The 20,124-nt window shown below is 41.7% G+C and overlaps 2 protein-coding genes across 9 annotated transcripts in view; one reads left to right on the top strand and one right to left on the bottom strand.

Moving 5' to 3' along the window:
* Positions 1-9,445, bottom strand: part of sytl5 (synaptotagmin-like 5) — a 91,082-nt gene extending 81,637 nt beyond the window's left edge. For 2 of the 3 annotated variants that reach the window (XM_071354774.1, XM_071354775.1), the window contains exon 1: positions 9,320-9,444. The gene's annotated coding sequence lies outside the window, so the exon portion shown is untranslated. Of the gene's footprint in view, positions 1-9,319 lie in introns of all 3 variants that reach the window. The other variant, XM_071354776.1, reaches the window with a different exon arrangement.
* A 1,064-nt stretch (positions 9,446-10,509) lies between these two features.
* dynlt3 (dynein light chain Tctex-type 3) lies at positions 10,510-19,793 on the top strand. 6 transcript variants are annotated; one of them, XM_071354773.1, is made up of 6 exons: positions 10,513-10,665; positions 11,586-11,627; positions 11,765-11,888; positions 14,669-14,746; positions 17,703-17,746; positions 19,095-19,793. In XM_071354773.1, exons 1-6 carry the CDS (start codon positions 10,639-10,641, stop codon positions 19,098-19,100), a joined length of 321 nt encoding a protein of 106 aa, XP_071210874.1. In that variant the 5' UTR covers positions 10,513-10,638; the 3' UTR covers positions 19,101-19,793. The 6 variants fall into 6 exon arrangements, with proteins under 6 accessions (XP_071210873.1, XP_071210874.1, XP_071210868.1 ...); XM_071354771.1 differs by having other exon boundaries at positions 10,527-10,665; positions 11,714-11,888; XM_071354770.1 differs by having other exon boundaries at positions 10,527-10,665; positions 11,714-11,888; positions 19,007-19,793.
* The last annotated feature ends 331 nt before the right edge of the window (positions 19,794-20,124 follow it).

Raw genomic sequence — 20,124 nt, 5'->3', positions numbered from 1 at the left:
TCAGGAGTGCTGCGGTCTCACTGAGAACTGAGAGAGGCTGGAGACGTAAACAGCCTCCTCCTCCTCTGGCAAAAAGCACCAGACTGAATATTTAATAGAACCCATTTCAGATTCACTGCTGCTTTTAAATGTACTTCCGCTTCTCAAAGACGAGGCTGGCTGCTGAATAACTGAGCAGGGCTGAGCCTGAGCAGGGAATCCCGTTGAGGTGTGTGTGTGTGTGTGTGTGTGTGTGTGTGTGTGTGTGTGTGTGTGTGTGTGTGTGTGTGTGTGTGTGTGTGTGTGTGTGTGTGTGTGTGTGTGTGTGTGCTTGCGTCTGCGTGATGTGTGTGTGAGATATCATTAAAGAACTGTAGAGTTCAGCGGCATTCACCAGGTAATTACTAGACAGAAGACTCCCCTCTTCCATCCCTCTCTACACCCCTCCCTTCTTATCCCTTCCCCTGGGGTGGGCAGAAGGACCTTTGTGCCTTTATGCGGGATGGGCGGTTGTAGGGAGGGGGGGGGGGGTCACAGGTAGAGGTGTACACATGGGGAGGGAGCTGAGAGAGGGATGCATGGCAGGGCAGTGCATCGTGATTGGCAATCTATTATCCAGTCCAGTCACTTGTCCTCTGCAATGTGTAGAAAATGACTTTTCTCCCCCTGCTGCTGCAGCTTCTTCAAGGCTGTTTGGTTCAGTAGTTGGTCCTGCTGAAGCGGGGTTCTCCCTGATTGCCTTGCTGGCTGGCTGCAATTGAACGGAGACCGCCAGTCTTCTGAGCCCACGAGTCAGGGCTCTACACTTCATACCAAAAGGCAGTGGAGTTGCAGCGTTGCGGTGTGCACACTTCAGAGGGGGAGCAGGGATCAAAGCCAGTGAGTGGGAGGGAGGGAAACCCAGCACGACACAAAAACACAGCACATCACAGGCACAACTATGCAGCATTTCCCCACCAGCGTGGTGTATTAATTGCAGTACAACACAGCAGAGTCCAACACAACATTACTCCAGAACATTCTAGAACAGTCTGGAACAATGTAGCACAGCTTTGAACACCATGCACTGCACGGTTCAGCAAAGCACATGGCAGCAATTCAATTTGATGAGACTTTATCAATCCCTCATGGCATTGATAAGAATTAATTACCGTATTCCTCTCATGTCTTGTCAGGGCACAAGTTCACCCCTATTCCCAGTTGCAAACAGAAAACCACATCATATGAATTGCACAAACCTGGCCCCAGCACAGACCCCAATCCAGGCTGACTGGCCAAGTAGCCAAGGGAATAGTATCATAAGAGGTTTATGAGGAAGTCTCAGAACAAGTACTGACAATACAGACACACACAGACACACAGACACACACACACACACACACACACACACACACACACACACACACACACACACACACACACACACACACACACACACACACACACACACACACACACACCCCTGTGTGTTGAATCCTACATTCCCTGGTCTCCTAGACAGCTCTGCAGAGGTTGATGTCTAATTCCCTGTGACTTGATTCTCTGATGGATGAGCTCTCTGCCTCCCCCTTCCCTGCCTCCCCCTCTCCTGCCCCCCCCCCTCCCCCTCTCCTGCCTCCCCCTCTCCTGCATCCCCCTCCCCTGCTTTTATTCTCTCTTACACACACTGCTCTCCCTCCTTCTCCCCCTTCTCTCCTGTGTGTGACTTATCTAAGTGCTTGTTCGTGGTTAGAGGGACATTAGGCGGCCCTCATAAATGTTCTGCAGATGATTCATGGCTGGGGAAATCCAGGGAGTGTAATGACTACAATAATACATTATAATGTGCTGGTCTTGTGCTGGGGACATATTTTTGATAATTGAATGTTTTTATGAAGTTTAAAATATCAATCAATCATTCAATCAAGTTTATTTTATATAGCCCTTCGTACATCAGCTAATATCTCGAAGTGCTGTACAGAAACCCAGCCTAAAACCCCAAACAGCAAGCAATGCAGGTGTAGAAGCACGGCGGCTAGGAAAAACTCCCTAGAAAGGCCAAAACCTAGGAAGAAACCTAGAGGGGAACCAGGCTATGAGGGGTGGCCAGTCCTCTTCTGGCTGTGCCGGGTGGAGATTATAACAGAACATGGCCAAGATGTTCAAATGTTCATAAATGACCAGCATGGTCAAATAATAATCAGGAGTAAATGTCAGTTGGCTTTTCATAGCTGATCTAGAGCTACAATAATTCTAAAACCAGATTATTCTAACCAATGTCACATGGGTATCTGAACAAACAATAGCACAGGAAAACTATTTGTATTTTTGATGGTTCATTGATAATCTCCTTGGACACCTCTGCCATTTCTCTCCCATTCCTCTCCATCCTTCGTGATGAGCACGAGGCTTTCGCTTGACAAGCTTGCATTGCGCTGTCAAATTCGCTCTCGTTGGTTTTGGAAAATCCCCTAGACTAGGCCCTACAAATGATCCAGTTGAATCTATTCAATTAAAATGACCGTCACACTTGCCTGTGGCCATGTAACTTTGAAGCAATGTAAGTTTAAAACGTGCTATGTTAATATGAAACATTTTGATAGGTTCAGTTCATGCTATTGCAAATGCAAGACTGGTCCCTGCGGCTATAGCCTACTAATTACTAGGTTAGTAGGCCTACTTGCTCTCAAGAACCCAAGGCATTACTGTCACGCCCTGACCTTAGAGATCCTTGTTATTCTCTATGTTTGGTTAGGTCAGGGTGTGATTTGGGTGGGCATTCTATGTTCTCTATTTCTCTAGTCCGGAGCCTCCAGCGGTGGTTCCCAGTTCAGAGCCTCCGGCGATGATCCGCGGTCCGGTTCCTCCGGCAACGATTCACGGTCCGGTTCCACAGAAACGGAGGGATCAGCGTAGGGAGCGAGGGATACGCCCCGAACCGGAGCCGCCACCGAGATTAGATTCCCACCCGGACCCCCCCCTATAGGTTCAGGTTTGCGGCCGGAGTCTGCACCTTTGGGGGGGGGGGGTACTATCACACCCTGACCTTAGAGATCCTTGTTATTCTCTATATTTGGTTAGGTCAGGGTGTGATTTGGGTGGGCATTTGGTCGAGTGTGGTTCCCAATCAGAGGCAGCTGTCTTTCATTGTCTCTGATTGGGGATTATACTTAGGCAGCCCTTTTTCCCTCCTTCAGTGTGGGTTCTTGTCTTTGTTTGAGTGCGTGTAGTTTGCACGACGAAGCTTTTCATTCGTTGTATTGTTTATTGTTTTCTTTCTTGGTGGAACATTTAAATAAAAGAACGTACGCCTACTACGCTGCACCTTGGTCTCCTTCCGACGACAAACGTTACAATTACATGTAATTAAGATGGCATTCTACCTTATCCTAAGGGTTCTCAGCTATAAGCACCACTTACCAGTGGGACCATATGGAACTACAATCCCTATGCTCTGTTTTAAATTTAGAAACGTCAATAATCATCGCTTGTGATGCGGTTTTCGAAACATATGGAATTATCTTTCATATCAGCGAGAAAGAATCATTCAAATGAAAAAGATACACTTACTGTAGAAGGTCAGGTCCATACGGATGAGTCCCTCCAGCCGGCAAACTACACTTCCACTACACTTCCTCCCCTGTTATGCTTACACACAGGTGTTTGAGCACGCTAGATAGCTAATTAGCACAGGTGGTCATCTCTGTTTTCTGTCTGTCTTGTGGAAACAAGCGCTGTAACATGGAGATATGGCCGTGTGAGAACCCTAACCCTATAAAGGTGTGTAGTAAATTAATCTTTCTTTTTTTTATTGCTATTTCTCGCTGGTATGAAAGATAATTCCATATGTTTCGAAAACTGTACAGCAAGTATTAGCTCTTCACAAAACTAACCCGGCCAGAAGATACCTTCATGAAAAGACGCTGAAGGTAGTTAGCGTATATGAATGGGCGAGGTTAGTACAGGCAAAATGTGTAAATTGTTGTTTCAAAATAGCCCAATAATAGCCCATTGAAAAGAAAATTTGCTGATAAAAATCTATTTGTCATGGGTTTAATTTTTGTAAGCGTTTTTTTAAATATATACACTGCTCAAAAAAATAAAGGGAACGCTTAAACAACACAATGTAACTCCAAGTCAATCACACTTCGGTGAAATCAAACTGTCCACTTAGGAAGCAACACTGATTGACAATAAATTCACATGCTGTTGTGCAAATGGAATAGACAACAGGTGGAAATTATAGGCAATTAGCAAGACACCCCCAATAAAGGAGTGGTTCTGCAGGTGGTGACCACAGACCACTTCTCAGTTCCTATGCTTCCTGGCTGATGTTTTGGTCACTTTTGAATGCTGGCGGTGCTTTCACTCTAGTGGTAGCATGAGACGGAGTCTAACGGAGTCTCATCCAGGATAGCACATCAATGCGAGCTGTGGCAAGAAGGTTTGCTGTGTCTGTCAGCGTAGTGTCCAGAGCATGGAGGCGCTACCAGGAGACAGGCCAGTACATCAGGAGACGTGGAGGAGGCCGTAGGAGGGCAAAAACCCAGCAGCAGGACCGCTACCTCCGCCTTTGTGCAAGGAGGAGCAGGAGGAGCACTGCCAGAGCCCTGCAAAATGACCTCCAGCAGGCCACAAATGTGCATGTGTCTGCTCAAACGGTTAGAAACAGACTCCATGAGGGTGGTATGAGGGCCCGACGTCCACAGGTGGGGGTTGTGGTTAACAGGTGGGGGTTGTGGTTACAGCCCAACACCGTGCAGGACGTTTGGCATTTGCCAGAGAACACCAAGATTGGCAAATTCGCCACTGGCGCCCTGTGCTCTTCACAGATGAAAGCAGGTTCACACTGAGCACATGTGACAGACGTGACAGAGTCTGGAGACGCCGTGGAGAACGTTCTGCTGCCTGCAACATCCTCCAGCATGACCGGTTTGGCGGTGGGTCAGTCATGGTGTGGGGTGGCATTTCTTTGGGGGGCCGCAGAGCCCTCCATGTGCTCGCCAGAGGTAGCCTGACTGCCATTAGGTACCGAGATGAGATCCTCAGACCCCTTGTGAGACCATATGCTGGTGCGGTTGGCCCTGGGTTCCTCCTAATGCAAGACAATGCTAGACCTCATGTGGCTGGAGTGTGTCAGCAGTTCCTGCAAGAGGAAGGCATTGATGCTATGGACTGGCCCGCCCGTTCCCCAGACCTGAATCCAATTGAGCACATCTGGGACATCATGTCTCGCTCCATCCACCAACGCCACGTTGCACAACAGACTGTCCAGGAGTTGGCGGAGGCTTTAGTCCAGGTCTGGGAGGAGATCCCTCAGGAGACCATCCGCCACCTCATCAGGAGCATGCCCAGGCGTTGTAGGGAGGTCATACAGGCACGTGGAGGCCACACACACTACTGAGCCTCATTTTGACTTGTTTTAAGGACATTACATCAAAGTTGGATCAGCCTGTAGTGTGGTTTTCCACTTTAATTTTGAATGTGACTCCAAATCCAGACCTCCATGGGTTGATAAATTTGATTTCCATTGATAATTTTTGTGTGATTTTGTTGTCAGCACATTCAACTATGTAAAGAAAAAGTATTTAATAAGAATATTTCATTCATTCAGATCTAGGATGTGTTATTTTAGTGTTCCCTTTATTTTTTTGAGCAGTGTATATATAATTACAACTCTGCCTAGACAACAAAAACAAGTCCGATAAATTGACCATTGTCAAACCAGTTTCTAGTAGGCCTGCCCACATGATACTACAGTTTACTATATAATAATATAGTACTTACTATCTGAAGTTAACTGTAGTAAATTGTAGTATACTGTAGAACATTATACTCCACAGTGTAGTATCCCTCAATCATGTGCAGTCCCTACTATAGATTTGTGTAGTGTACTGTAGAATAATATACTACACACTGTAGTATCCCTTGATCATGTAGTTCTTACTATATAGCATGTTGTAGTATACTGTAGAATACTATACTTCCCACTGTAGTATTCCTTGATCATGTAGTGCTTATTATAGAATTGTATAGTATACTGTATAATACTATACTACACACTGTAGTATCCCTCAATTGTGTAGTGCTAACTAAATACTACAGTATTGTCTGCAAAAAAACACTAGTACATACTACAGTAATGTCCGCAAAAGCACTAGTGTTAGCAAAAACGCTACCGTTTTTTCCACTATAGTAATACTAAAGTATTTCATTTGCATATACCCCACCCATTCCCCTCCCCATAGCCCAATTTGTGCCACCCATGAGTGAGAACCCTACTGTACATGGCAAGTATAGACCATAAATTGTGTTCCCTAAAGTGAAACTATCCGTTTACACTCCAGTTTTACCTACTAGAGGTCTGCTCAGGAATGATTTATTCATCCCGCTTCCACCTGCACCCTGCGCTTTTCATACGCACCCACCCACCGGCTTTCTGTCTAACTCCCACCCACAACTGCATTCCTGCAATTCTATTTTAGGCGTATATGACCCAGCTCACTTGCCAGCAATGATCGCAGCAATTTTATGCCCTAAAGGCCATATCAACATGTGCAGAAAATAACCTGACAAAAAGGTTAAATACTACACAAAAAGGTTAATACTACACAAATAGACACTTGCATCAGCCAATAGGCTAGACGTAGTCTGAAGAGAACAGAGTTGGAGAGACTTGCACTTTCTCTTGAGCTATGTTTTATACCCTACCTTTTAGGAGTGGGACGATTTTCAGATGGAGACAAATATGGGTGATCAATATTTATTTCTAGGCAATAGTCAACTATAGCCTAATCATATTTAGGAAGTACATTTTCTTGGAACTATAACAGCCCCATCTTTCTCCGCCCATGCATAGGCTATGGCCTACTATTTTAGTTGAGACCACAGGTGCACCTGATCTCGCACATCTGGCTACTGAATTTGAAGCAGCAAGAATGATGACAGTGGACACTTGCATTTTTTCTTGAGCTACGTTTTGCATATTGGATATAGCCTACCTTTTAGGAGGACGATTTTCAGGCAGAGACGCATAAATGGGTAATCAATATTTCAGTAGTGTAAAGTACTTAAGTCAAAAATAATTTTAAGTAATACTTAAGTAGTTTTTGAGGGTATCTGTACTTTACTATTCACTGCATTTCTAAAGAAAATAATGTACTGTTTACTCCATACATTTTCCCTGACACCCAAAAGTACTCATTACATTTTAAGAGGTTAGCAGGACAGAAAATGGTCCAATTCCCACACTTGTCAAGAGAACATGCCAGGTCATCCCTACTGCCTCTGATCTGGCAGACTCACTAAACACAAATGCTTAGTTTGTAAATGATGTCTGAGTGTTGGAGTGTGCCCCTGGCTATCCGTAAAATAAAACAAATAAGAACATTGTGCCGCCTGGTTTGCTTAATATGAGGAATTTGAAAGAATTTCTACTTTTACTTTTGACACAGTATATTTTAGAAATTCAACTTACTTGTTATACTTAATTATATTTAAAACCAAATACTTTTAGACTTTTAGTCAAGTAGTATTTTACTGGGTGACTTTCACTTTTACTTGAGTAATTTTCTATTAAGGTGTCTTTAGTTTTACTCAAGTATGACACTTGGGTGCTTTTCCACCATCGCAATATTTAATGAAAAAGAAATGGCTCGCTCACCATGGTAGCCTATGCGCGCGATGCGCTTTTTCCTTTTCGACGATTAGAAACAACACCTCGACTCACGTTCGGTGAGCGCCCTCCACTTCATTCCAGTATGAATATTTATTTACAGACACTGTAGCACACTATATAGTCTAATCATATTTAAGTTCATTTCCTTAGAAAGACAAATGCCACGTGATTCTCCACCCATGCATAGGCAGCCTACCGTATTTCATTGAGACCAAACATAGGGTATACTTGGTCTCGCACACCCAACTAGAAGAGGGGAGGGTAGGCTCCATAACTTGAAGCAGTGAATTCTGAGTGTGTGAATAATGCGACAGAGACGTGCTTTAAATACAATAGGCACGCCTAGGGTAACGCATACAAAGCAGAAAGACGACCGTTTCCATTATACTGGGAAAGATGGGTTAATCTGTGGACATCGGAGGGTTGGAGTTAAGAACTGAATGAATGGTGGATTGGGTGAAAATCCAGCACTTTAACAAATTGGAAATTAGGAATATATGTGTAATTTTTTAACTACAGTTACCATAGATGTGAGCGAAATAGCTGTAAGTAGCAGTATAAATATTGTTATATGTTAGTTTACTCCAATTAGGGTAGGGTGGTGGGGTGCGAGGGCAGCAATCCTGCAGGAATGCTGCCCTCTACTACCTACCTACAGTAGGTTTCTTCAAAACACTACAGTAAATACTACAGTATGCTACTAATTTCAGCAAAATCAAGACAGTAAATACTACAGTATACCACCAATGAATGCCAAAACACTACAGTAAATACCACAGGGCGACAGGTAGCCTAGCGTTTAGCCAGTAACTGAAAGGTTGCTGGTTAGAATACCCGATGACCAAGGCACTTAAACCTTTTACAGCACATTTTACTGCACCTAAAAATAAATAAAAATACTACAGTAGCCTTTGCAGAGTTCGTTGCTAACCACTGGATGTTCCGGTTTTCAGGGGAAATGGAAAGAGAGCAACTTCAGCTTTTGGACGTTAACAAGGCAACACTCCATCTTAACTCGTCCACATTTTCCTGGGTTGGTTGAACAGTGCAGAAGAGAACCTCTCCCGGCAGTATGTTTTCTTCTTGTCAAGACAAGTATGTAGGGGTTCTAGTTTCAGGCATTTATGTTACACCTGTTACGTTAGGTTAATACTACAGTAAAAAAAAAATACACTAGGCTACAGTGAATACTATAGAATATAAATATAGTAATACTACAGTATTTATACCATAGTATACTATAGTATTTTTCACGTGGGTGGAGAGCACAAAAAAAAACATTTTGCTGCATTGCACCTGTCCAAACAAACACTTGTAGGCGAATGTAGGTTAGTTGAGACCTCACCTGAACCGTTTCATTTTATAATGACTATATAATTTAATGAATTTTCCATCATAAAATTATTTTGAATGTTTGTAACAAGTTACAGTATGAAATCAATGAATATAGTCTAACCGCAAATAGTAGCAAAAACTGCTTGTAGTTTAGGCTATCCTATGAGTTTTAACCACTATAATAATGCTATCGCGTTGGGAATGGCTGTGGTCTTTGTCGTTTGTTACGTCTTCGTCGGGAATCCCCTTCTCATAATCATTATGGGACACCGCAGTGCATGTTTCACACAACCACCATCAGAAAAATACAACGTTTCTGTAAGGATTGCAACAGAAACCCCCTCTTACCTGAGAATTGCACTACAGCAAGTGGTGGCTTGGTGTGTCGTGAGAGTGGCTGGTGGTGGAGCCTGTGCAGTCAGTCCGTCTCTTGGCGCGCCTCTGTGGCGTGTGATCACAGCTGTGGGATCAACAGCCCCGCTCCGCGCAGCAGCCGGGTGCTCCCGTGTGTAGGGGGCGTGGTCACAGTTTCGGGGAGCCAGCTGAGGCAGCTTCTCTGCTGTCTGCTGAACCCTATTTAGGGTTTTATTTATCCAGTGGCAATGTACCGTGATATTGAATATCCTAATCATATCCAATTGACTCAATAAGTCATACCGCAGTATCACATTATTTGTTCAGATGTCTCTCTCTCGTTCTGTGTGTGTCTATGTGTTTCGTTCCCCGTTTTTTATCCGTGTGTGCCCACGTGTATTTCTTTGCGCCCGCGTGTGTTAAAAGCATGAGGAAGAAGTGTTCCAGATCTAGGTGCAGATTGTGGTATCGTACCCTACTTCTGCCCTTAGCTGTTACGGGATACAATTATAGCGTTACAATTATAGAATCACACTTATAGATTATAGCGTTACAATTATAGAATCACAATTATAGATTATAGCGTTACAATTATATGGTTACAATTATAGAATTACACAGAACACTGAATTATAGGATTTATTTTTTGTGAACAATTGTTTTCATTAGACCGTATAAAAAAAATATATAAAATGCTTCCTTTTTTAAAAAAATAGGCAAGTCAGTTAAGAACAAACTCTTATTCACAATCACGGCCTAGGAACAGTGGGTTAACTACCATGTTCCGGGGCAGAACGACATTTTTCCTTGGCAGCTCAGGAATTCGATCTAGCAACGTTTCGGTTACTGGCCCAACGCTCTAACCACTAGGCTACTAGACGACAAACGAACCCCTGGTGGCCCAACACCATCCGCAACCTCGGTCAACAACACAAAATAAAACACAAACACATACAAATCAAATAATAACAATAAACAAACATTACAATCAAATAAAAAAGTACATACAACATTGTTTACCACTATATCACCACCAATTAATTATAGGATCTCTGTGGATAAAATAGTTATTGATACTTTATCATAGCCTAGTTATGATCCACTATCGTTAATTTCCAGAAAATCTCGAATACCTATCACCGCCAGGTGGCAGTCAATATAATCTACTACTCTCACTTGCAGTCGTTGTGGGTGTGTCTTGCCTCACTGTGTCGCTTTCTTTGATTATCTCCATCTCGGTGACAGCTAATCAGAAAGAACAACAGAGTCGGTGAAGAACCTTGTCGAAAGAGGAGAATTTTGCTTTTAAAGCAATGGAGGAGTACAATTCAGGAGAGGAGGTAGATTGTGCATTAAGCTAGATACATATGTATTATTTCAGACTTTGACACTGATTTCAAACGGCCGAGTTAGCTAGATGAATGGTCAGCTAGCTAGCTAGCTAGCTAGATAACATTAGCATGCATTGCATTGAGGGTGCTGGCTTTGACAACGTATCTGAAGAGTACATGAGTATTTAAGTAGTCAAATGAAACTGACAAGATAATATATACCTTGCAAACATTTGTCATGCAAATTATGTCATATTATTGCATGTAGGGAATTTGTAAGTTTAGCAGGTAGCTGGGTGTGGTCAAATCAATCAGACTGGGCTGGGCAGGACTTGATTAGTAGCGCGCTAGCATCTATCAACATTCAGCATAGACATATCTACAGTATTATACAGATGAAGCCTTCGGCTGTCCCCATAGGGTTTTACATGGAACCCAAAACGGTTCTCCTATGTGGACAGACGAAGAACCGTTTTAAGTTCTAGATAGAAAAAAAGGTACTAAGAGTATAAATATGTAACGTTGAATCTACTTAGCTATAAATCTTCCAGTAGCAGGCTGCAATACACATTTTCTCTGTGCAAGTTATTCTGAAGATCCTATCAACAGTTAGCTATGAGTTTATTGCAGCAGTCCTTCCTCCCGGGGCTTGCCTGAAGGCATTTGATATCCAGTCTTGACAGCTATAGTGTTGACTAAGTAATCACAGAGTGGACTGTCTGTCTGTCTGTCTGTGTACCCTAATTTGTTGTGCAAGCAGCCAGGAAAAACTAGGTTAGCTACTTTTGTGTGAATGAATGCCCAACACTCAACAGCACAAGCTTTTTGTTTTGAGTTGTAATCATAACAAAGTAATCCACACTTTATGTTAAATGTTTTTCATAAATACTCTTTTTATATATATATTTTTATATCGTTTGGAATCACAGGTGTCCTTCAACGCAGATGAGGCCAGTGTCTCAGTTAAAGAGGTAAAGGAATATTTGAAACATGTTTGTCAGCAGTCTTATTTCTTGGATGGTAAAGATGATCAAAAACACTGATTGTCCCTTCATAGATGCTTGACTGTGTTGTCTTCCTTGCTGACTGGCTGGTGTCTGTGTCTCAGTGTATCGAAGGCATCATTGGTGGACTAGACTACAACCAGAACAAAGTGAACCAGTGGACTGCCAGCATCGTGGAGCACTCTCTCACCCAACTGGTCAAGCAAGGGAGACCATTCAAGTTCATAGGTATGATTGTAAGGATGTTATAACACGTATGGTATTACGAGAGTCACTCAACAATTAGTCACATCGAAGTGGTGAGAACATACAGTACCAGTCGAAAGTTTGGACACACCTACTCATTCCAGGGTTTTTCTTTATTTTTACTATTTTCTACGTTGTAGAATAATAGTGAAGACATCAAAACTATGAAATAACACATGGAATCATGTAGTAACCAAAAAAGTGTTTAACAAATCAAAATATATTTAAGGTTCTTCAAAGTAGCCACCCTTTGCCTTGATGACAGCTTTGCACAATCTTGACATTCTCTCAATCAGCTTTGAGGTAGTCAATTGGAATGCATTTCAATTAACAGGCATGCCTTGTTAAGTTCATTTGTGGAATTTCTTTCCTCCTTAATGCGTTTGAACCAATCAGTTGGTTGTGTTGTGGCAAGGTAGGGGTGGTATACAGAAGTTAGTCCTATTTGGTAAAAGACCAAGTCCATATTATGGTAAGAACAGCTCGAATAAGCAAAGAGAAACGACAGTCCATCATTACTTTCAGAAATGAAGGTCAGTCAATCTGGAAAACTTTGAAAGTTTCTTCAAGTGCAGTCGCAAAAACCAACAAGCTCTATGATAAAACTGGCTCTCATGAGGACCGTCACAGGAAAGGAACACCCAGAGTTACCTCTGCTGCACAGGATAAGTTCATCAGAGTTAACTGCACCTCAGGTTGCGGCTCAAATAAATGCTTCACAGAGTTCAAGTAACAGACACATCTCAACATCAACTTTTCAGAGGAGACTGTGTGAATCAGGCCTTCATGGTCAAATTGCTACAAAGAAACCACTACTAAAGGACACCAATAATAATAAGAGACTTGCTTGGGCCAAGAAACATGAGCATTGGACATTAGACCGTTGGAAATCTGTCCTTTGGTCTGATGAGTCCAAATTTGAGGTTTTTGGTTCCAACTGCTGTGCTTTTGTGAGACGCAGAGTAGGTGAACGGATGATCTCTGCATGTGTGGTTCCCACCGTGAAGCATGGAGGAGGAGTTGTGGGGGTGCTTTGCTGGTGACATGTCTGTGATTTATTTAGAATTGAAGGCACAATTAACCAGCATGGCTACCACATCATTATGCAGCGATACGCCATCCCATCTGGTTTGTGCTTAGTGGGACTATCATTTGTTTTTCAACAAGACAATGGCCCAAAACACACCTTCAGGCTGGTGTAAGGGCCATTTGACCAGTGTGATGGAGCGCAGCATCAGATGACCTGGCCTCCACAATGACCTGACCTCAACCCAATTGAGATGGTTTGGGATGAGTCGGACAGCAGAGGGAAGGAAAAGCAGCCAACAAGTGCTCAGTATATGTGGGAACTCCTTCAAGACTGTTGGAAAAGCATTCCTCATGAAGCTGGTTGAGAGAATGCCAAGAGTGTGCAAAGCTGTCATCAAGGCAAAGGGTGGTTACTTTAAATAATTTCAAATATAAAATATATTTTGATTTGTTGAACACTTTTTTGGATTCTACATGATTCCATATGTGTTATTTCATAGTTTGAATGTCTTCACTATTATTCTATAATGTAGAAAATAGTAAAAAAAAAAAATAAGAAAAACCCTGGAATGAGCAGGTGGGTCCAAACTTTTGACTGGTACTAGATGCAGTAAAAGTTGAAGTTGTTGGTATCCCTTAGAACAGTGGTCACCAACCAGCTGAGTGAGCATACGTTTAAATAATTTGCTTTTTATTTTACTGGGCTGATGGTGCCTACATCTGATGGTCCCTGCATCTGATGGTCAGTCTCAGAGGAGGGAGAGAGCAGCAGACTGAGGGTCTGTTTCTCAACATCCCTCCGCTCTCCCTTTCCTCCACTGACACTGACCAAAAGGGGACACCGTCTTCCAGCTGATGCCGAAACTCGAGTCGCACCGCATTATTTCTGCCTCATGCACAAATTCATGTTGTTAATCCTATGAACAGAGAAAGTGAAATATTCCTTGATATTAAAAAAGAGCCAAGCCGCTAATAATAACAACAACACAAGCCTATAGATACACTTTCCTACTCATTCATTACTGCTGCAGGGATTGTTGTAGCACTGAGTGGAAATAGGAAGTACATGCATTTTATGGGTTATAAAAGTGTTGAATACAAAGTGTTGACAGTACTGAGTAAGAACTTAAACATGAACTCAGTCATAACAACAGCAGCTCTTTGCTGTATTAGTCAAGGTTTTAAACGTTTTGAAATCTCACAGTATCAATTTTGCCGTAGCTTTCTTTATGCCTGCTACGTTACTGCGGACTCGGTCATCTGAGCAATCTGATTGGCCAGCGGTGACGTAGTGCACTTGATTTCCTCTCCAGGCCCACCGGGAAGGCAGAGTTTGTACCTTCAGACACATGAAATGTCAACAGTTTGCCTACCTGGCGCACAGGACAGCTGAATTGGCTGCACCTACCACCAACAGCCCAAGACTAATAAAAAAAATAGGAACACAAGGCTTTATAATAGTTTTTTTTACAGAAATGTTTGGCGATCGACTAGAAATGCCTTTGAGATCGACCGGTTGGTGACCACTGCCTTAGAAGAAGGCTACTCTACTCCACCCTTAACAAGCTGGATGAAGGGCCCTGTGTGTGCTCCCGGTCGCAAAGTGCTGTATAATAGCGGTATGATAGAGGTATAATATCTATATGATAGCCTTTGTGACCAGGAGCAAAGCCCTGTGCGTGACAGAATGCTTACAGCAGGAAATGTATCTTCAACATTGTCTTGTGTTCCAGTGAACTGTGCCATCATGCAGAAGAGTGGTGCTGGTCTCCACACGGCTAACTCCTGCTACTGGGACACTGCTACCGATGGTGAGAGAGAGGAAACCCCCACGCATACTGTACTAACCTTTGAACAGGCATTTGCTTTTGTTGTGCTAATGAACAGTGTATTATGTTTTGGCTTATTCAGAAGGGTGCAACAAAGTATAGCCCGACCGATATTGACCTTTTAGCGCTGTATCGGTATCGGCGATAATTCCACCGATAACCGATATTTAATAAATAGGATGGGAAAAAAGGGAATCTCATGCTTATCTGAACATTTAAGGCTGTCCCCGACTACAAAAAATCTTGGTCGACCAAGTCTGTTCTTTTGACCAATCGATTGGTTGAAATGTAAAAACTTGTATTTTTCCATATATAGACACATCCTATGTGTTTTAATCAAATCCACTATATGCACTGAGCTAGTCTGATGCTTTAAGCGAACTGTTTGATGAAATAATTAAGACACAAATGACTAGAGGGAGTCCGACCGCAATTGATTTGATTGTGCCGCCTGGCTCAGACTTGCTGCGTTTTGTTAAAAAAATAAAAATACTGAGTGACTGTGTGACTAGCACCCGTTGTCTCTCTCCTCCCTGCTGCAGCGACCACCACAGAACATCAGTGTGTGCAGCGCTGTCCGTGTTGCTGAAGCTGCAACATAATTAGACATTTGACTGAAAAGTGATGTCGACGAAATCCCTAATTTATTTAGTCAAAACATAAGGGGATAAAAATAAAAAAAAGAATTAAATAAATAAAAACATACCCTATTTCCTCAACCCTTGCTCTCTTTATGTGACACATGTATGCATCACATACACGTGACCAATAGGGCCTGACCTATATCATAATCACATCAATAAATTGGTTATAACAAACTCTGAACATCGTAACACGTGACAGCTAAATGGATGCAGAGGGCGTGACAAACTGGAAACGGTGGAGTGTTTACTGGTTGCGCTGGAGGTAAAGGGGAAGTCAGTTGTGTCAAGACTAAGGTAAGGAGCAAGCTCTGTGTGCAAAACAGGTGCTGTTAGATTACAATATAATTTTTCTGACCATTTGGAACAATGTAAACAAATTATAAGCATTCCAGAGAGCCGGTTGGAACGTTTTTTTTGTAAAGCCTTTATTACAACAGTCTCATTCATCTGTGAAATGGAACGGTTTTGGCCTATTTATTATTTACTCTAATTAGTCATTGGTCGCCTTATTTTATTTTAGAACTAAAATGTTTGATTGCATTTCACATCATGAATGACTCGTATGCTGTGTGTCGACATGAACAAATACATGATTGATTGAAACAGTAGCCTATATAACTATTGAAATACAGGCCTAAGTAAGTTACGGTATTAAGACTAAACAGGATGCGCTCTTAGGTCTACAGCTTGATGGTGGTTATACAAGGAAACTATACTAAGACCACTAATGATAATGACATTACTTATTATAATGATGATTATTATAATAATAACAATAAGGAGATCAAGGAAAAGGGAGAGTTATTTTTATTATAAATATTTCTGACAATTTGGAACAGTGTGAACACCAAATGTATGATAAATAATACCAGAGAGGCTGGTCTAGCGAGAGGAAAAAAGTGTAAAGCCTTTATTACAGCATAGCAAAGATGAAAAATAGCAGAATTTGTGAAATTGTTGCGTGAGGCTTGGTTCTTGTGGAATCAATCAACCAAACACTCAAACAAGCAACGGAAGCAGGATCTGTCTTATTTCTGTAGATGTACAGTACCAGTCAAAAGTTTGGACACACCTACTCATTCCAGGGTTTTTCTGTATTTATACTGTTTTCTGACCTCAACCCAATTGAGATGGTTTTGGATGAGTTGGACCGCAGAGTGAAGGAAAAGTGGCCAACAAGTGCTCAGCATATGTGGGAACTCCTTCAATACTGTTGGAAAAGCATTCCTCATAAAGCTGGTTGAGAGAATGCCAAGAGTGTGCAAAGCTGTCATCAAGGCAAAGGGTGGCTACTTTGAAGAATTTAAAATGTAAAATATATTTTGATTTCTGTAACACTTTTTTGGTTACTACATGATTCCACATGTTATTTCATAGTCTTCACTATTATTCTGCAATGTAGAAAATAGTACAAATAAAACCCCTTGAATGAGTAGGTGGGTCAAAACTTTTGACTGGTTCTGTATATAGATTTATAAAGCCAGTCACATTTAACAGTTAGGCTGTTTGCTATTATGTACCTACTAGCAACATGGTCTGGAATAATGCGCCAATTCAACAGTGCACTGATGTGTTTCAGAACCGCGGACAGCTACCACTATCCAACATGGCAGAAAGCGCATTTGTTATAAAATATTCACATTTTTATTTGTGTTGTGCCATTGTTTCATAATATAACCATATCAAATTTCAGTAGCACATGTTGGACTGATGGAGTGTGCCATCCCACCGGCCTCCACAATGGATCAGTCCACTCAGACAGGAGCCAATCAGTCTTGTACATCATGATTATAATTTTTTTTTAATTGCTACTGCTCGACTAAATAAATCTTGGTCGTCCAACAGCCTATCGACCAAACAATCGACCAGTCGACTAAATGGGGTCAGCCCTAGTTTCATTATTGTCACAATGTAAGAAATCAAAATTTGAAACATATTTCTTGGACAAACTCAGTGTGGAAAATTGCCCTTTTTCATTTTCCTGCTGTAAAACAGTATGTCGGCAGATATATTGGTACGTTTTGTCCCCCCAATTGGTATTGGACCCTTCAAAAAAAACATTGGTCGGGCTCTAATAGAAAAGTATTGTACTGTACTTGAATGATTTTCTGGAAACAGGAATCTGGTCATTCTCTGTTTCTATCTGCGTATGTTTTGAAATGTTGCTCTCCACTGAAGAAGCCACATGTTGGAATGTATTTTGTGTGTCCAAATTGGTTCCGATGTTGTGTTCACTCTGATTGGTTGAGATCTAGTGGGTTGACCTGATTGGTCTTTGTGGTGTCCTCCCACAGGAAGCTGCACGGTCAGGTGGGAGAACCGCACCATGTACTGTGTGGTGAGTGTTTTCGCCGTGGCCTTGACCTGTTAACGTTCCCCCCCCCCCCTTTCTCACACTGAGCTGAACACAACCTGGCATGCACCAGCACCACCAAGCCTTGAAGATCCAATGCTGATTACCCATGAAAATAAAGTCTGTTGTACAACATCTTTCAACCCCACACTCACAAACTTTGACCACTCTCAATGGGAACCATAGGATGGGAATTCAGTGATGTTGCTATAAGTGGTGGATGCATAGTGTTGTCTGTGTGTAAATGTAAATAGACCAGTAGTTCTAGAGAGATGCTCAGCATGGACTTAGAAAATGGAACTAACCACACTGGTAATGATTCTTTGTTGAATAATTACAGAACATCTTCAACTATGCTATACATGTGGAATAATAGGATTAACTAAATCAATACATCCCATTTACAGTTTCAATAGTGTGTCGTAGTTGAGCCACTATAAATAATGATTGGAGTCTCAAAGCAGAGAGGTCAGGTTTAATACATTTCTAGCAGAGTGCAGAGAGAGACATTGGAGGTTCCGTTGGAGCATTGTAGGTTTTGTAGGTTTAAGAATAAATGTAATACACATATTCTAAGACCATTCCCTCTAGATTGTTGAAGTTGTAGCTCTCCTGCATGTTGTATCACATTTACCTCACTAGCCCTTATATCATTTGTGATATTAAATCGACTGAAAATGCTCATGACACTACAAGTATGACTTGTGACTGACCGTGTTTGTCCATTGACCTTTGTCATTAAATGTATTATTGAACTATCGTCACATGATTTCCTGGTGTTTAATTGATATGTCTCACCAGTAAAGCAGGTTGACAGAAAAGCTAGTGAGGTTTAGGATGGGGTGAAACAAGTGCAACTGCTGGTTTATTACCTTACACACATTCCTGTACATAAGGGGGTTGAGGTAGTAGTTATGTTAAAATTATCTTTTGTTACAAATTGTCTATTTGCTGCATTGTTGTTCTAATCAATTCTATGTACCAGATGGGATTTTAAAATAAGATCAAGAGGAATTAGGATGCTTACTAATCACAGATGTTTAAAACGAGCACTGCAAATCTTCTTTAAGCCTTTAATGTCTAAACATACAGACTCACCTCATCTATTAAAACTCACATGACTAGCTTGTCTCAGAGTTTATTCATTTTTCATTAAGGCAAATGATGAGCATGAAAAGAGGCCAACACATGAGAATCTGTCTGTACAGGTCTGATGAAGCAAGGCTATCCTGAGTCTGTGTACAGGTCTGATGAAGCAAGGCTATCCCGAGTCTGTGTACAGGTCTGATGAAGCAAGGCTGTCCTGAGCCTGATGACGAGTCTGTCTGTACAGGTCTGATGAAGCAAGGCTATCCCGAGTCTGTGTACAGGTCTGATGAAGCAAGGCTGTCCTGAGCCTGATGACGAGTGCCTGTACAGGTCTGATGAAGCAAGGCTATACCGATCCTAATGATGAGTGAGGTTATGGCTTGTGAAACTAAACGTTTACCTAAAAAATCTTCTGAAAATGATTGTGGCCCCGCTTTAAGCATTTTGTTGTCCCTCACTTGGGGTAATCACTCATTGTAGAAGTGAAAGCTGTTTCTATACTATTCTGTTGACCAAGCAAAGCTTGGCAGATTAATTACTTCAAGGATGGAGAGTAGGAGAAATGGAACTTGTAAAGAATTTGATCCCACCTTAACAAACTACAGGAATATTCTTGGCTGGATTCCATTGTCAAAACTTGCTACCTCTCCTTGTTTTTGGGGGGTATCAGTACATTTTATATTTTTTGCAACTTTTACTTTACTATATTCCTAAAGAAAATAATTTACTTTTCACTCATACATTTTCCCTGACACACAAAAGTACTTGAGCTTAACAGGACAGGAAAATGGTCCAATTCACACACTTGTCAAGTGAACATGCCTGGCCATCCCTACTGCCTCTGATCTGGATGACTTACTAAACACAAATGCTTTGTTTGTAAATTATGTCTGAGTGTTGGAATGTGCCCCTGGCTATCCATAAAATAAATAAGAAAATTGTGCTTTCTGGTTTGCTTAATATGAACAATTTGAAATGATTTATACTTTTACTTTTGATACTTGAGTATATTTTTGCAATTGCATTTACTTTTGATACTTAAGTATATTTAAAACCAAATACTTTTAGACTTTTATTCAAGTAGTATTTTACTGGTATGATAATTGGGTACTTTTTCCACCACTGTCATCCTTTCTGGTCTAGATGGATGAGATTTACACAGTCAGTCGTGTTTCTGTATTGTTCCACTAGGGGTCAGTATAAGTCAGTATATGGGGTCCGATGATGACAAAACAATCACTCAATAAATCACATAAATATAAATGTACTTCACA

Source organism: Salvelinus alpinus, chromosome 20 (genome assembly GCF_045679555.1).
Source record: "Salvelinus alpinus chromosome 20, SLU_Salpinus.1, whole genome shotgun sequence".
NCBI classification, from domain to species: Eukaryota; Metazoa; Chordata; class Actinopteri; order Salmoniformes; family Salmonidae; genus Salvelinus; species Salvelinus alpinus.
This window is presented reverse-complemented; position numbering and strand designations above follow the sequence as displayed.

Excerpts from the sequence above, each read along its gene's own strand:
- dynlt3 (XM_071354767.1), top strand. The coding sequence starts at position 10,639 with ATGGAGGAGTACAATTCAGGAGAGGAG. Across the intron at positions 10,666-11,585 it reads AGTACAATTCAGGAGAGGAG|GTGTCCTTCAACGCAGATGA; the intron begins GTAGATTGTGCA and ends TTGGAATCACAG. Across the intron at positions 11,889-14,668 it reads GAGACCATTCAAGTTCATAG|TGAACTGTGCCATCATGCAG; the intron begins GTATGATTGTAA and ends CTTGTGTTCCAG.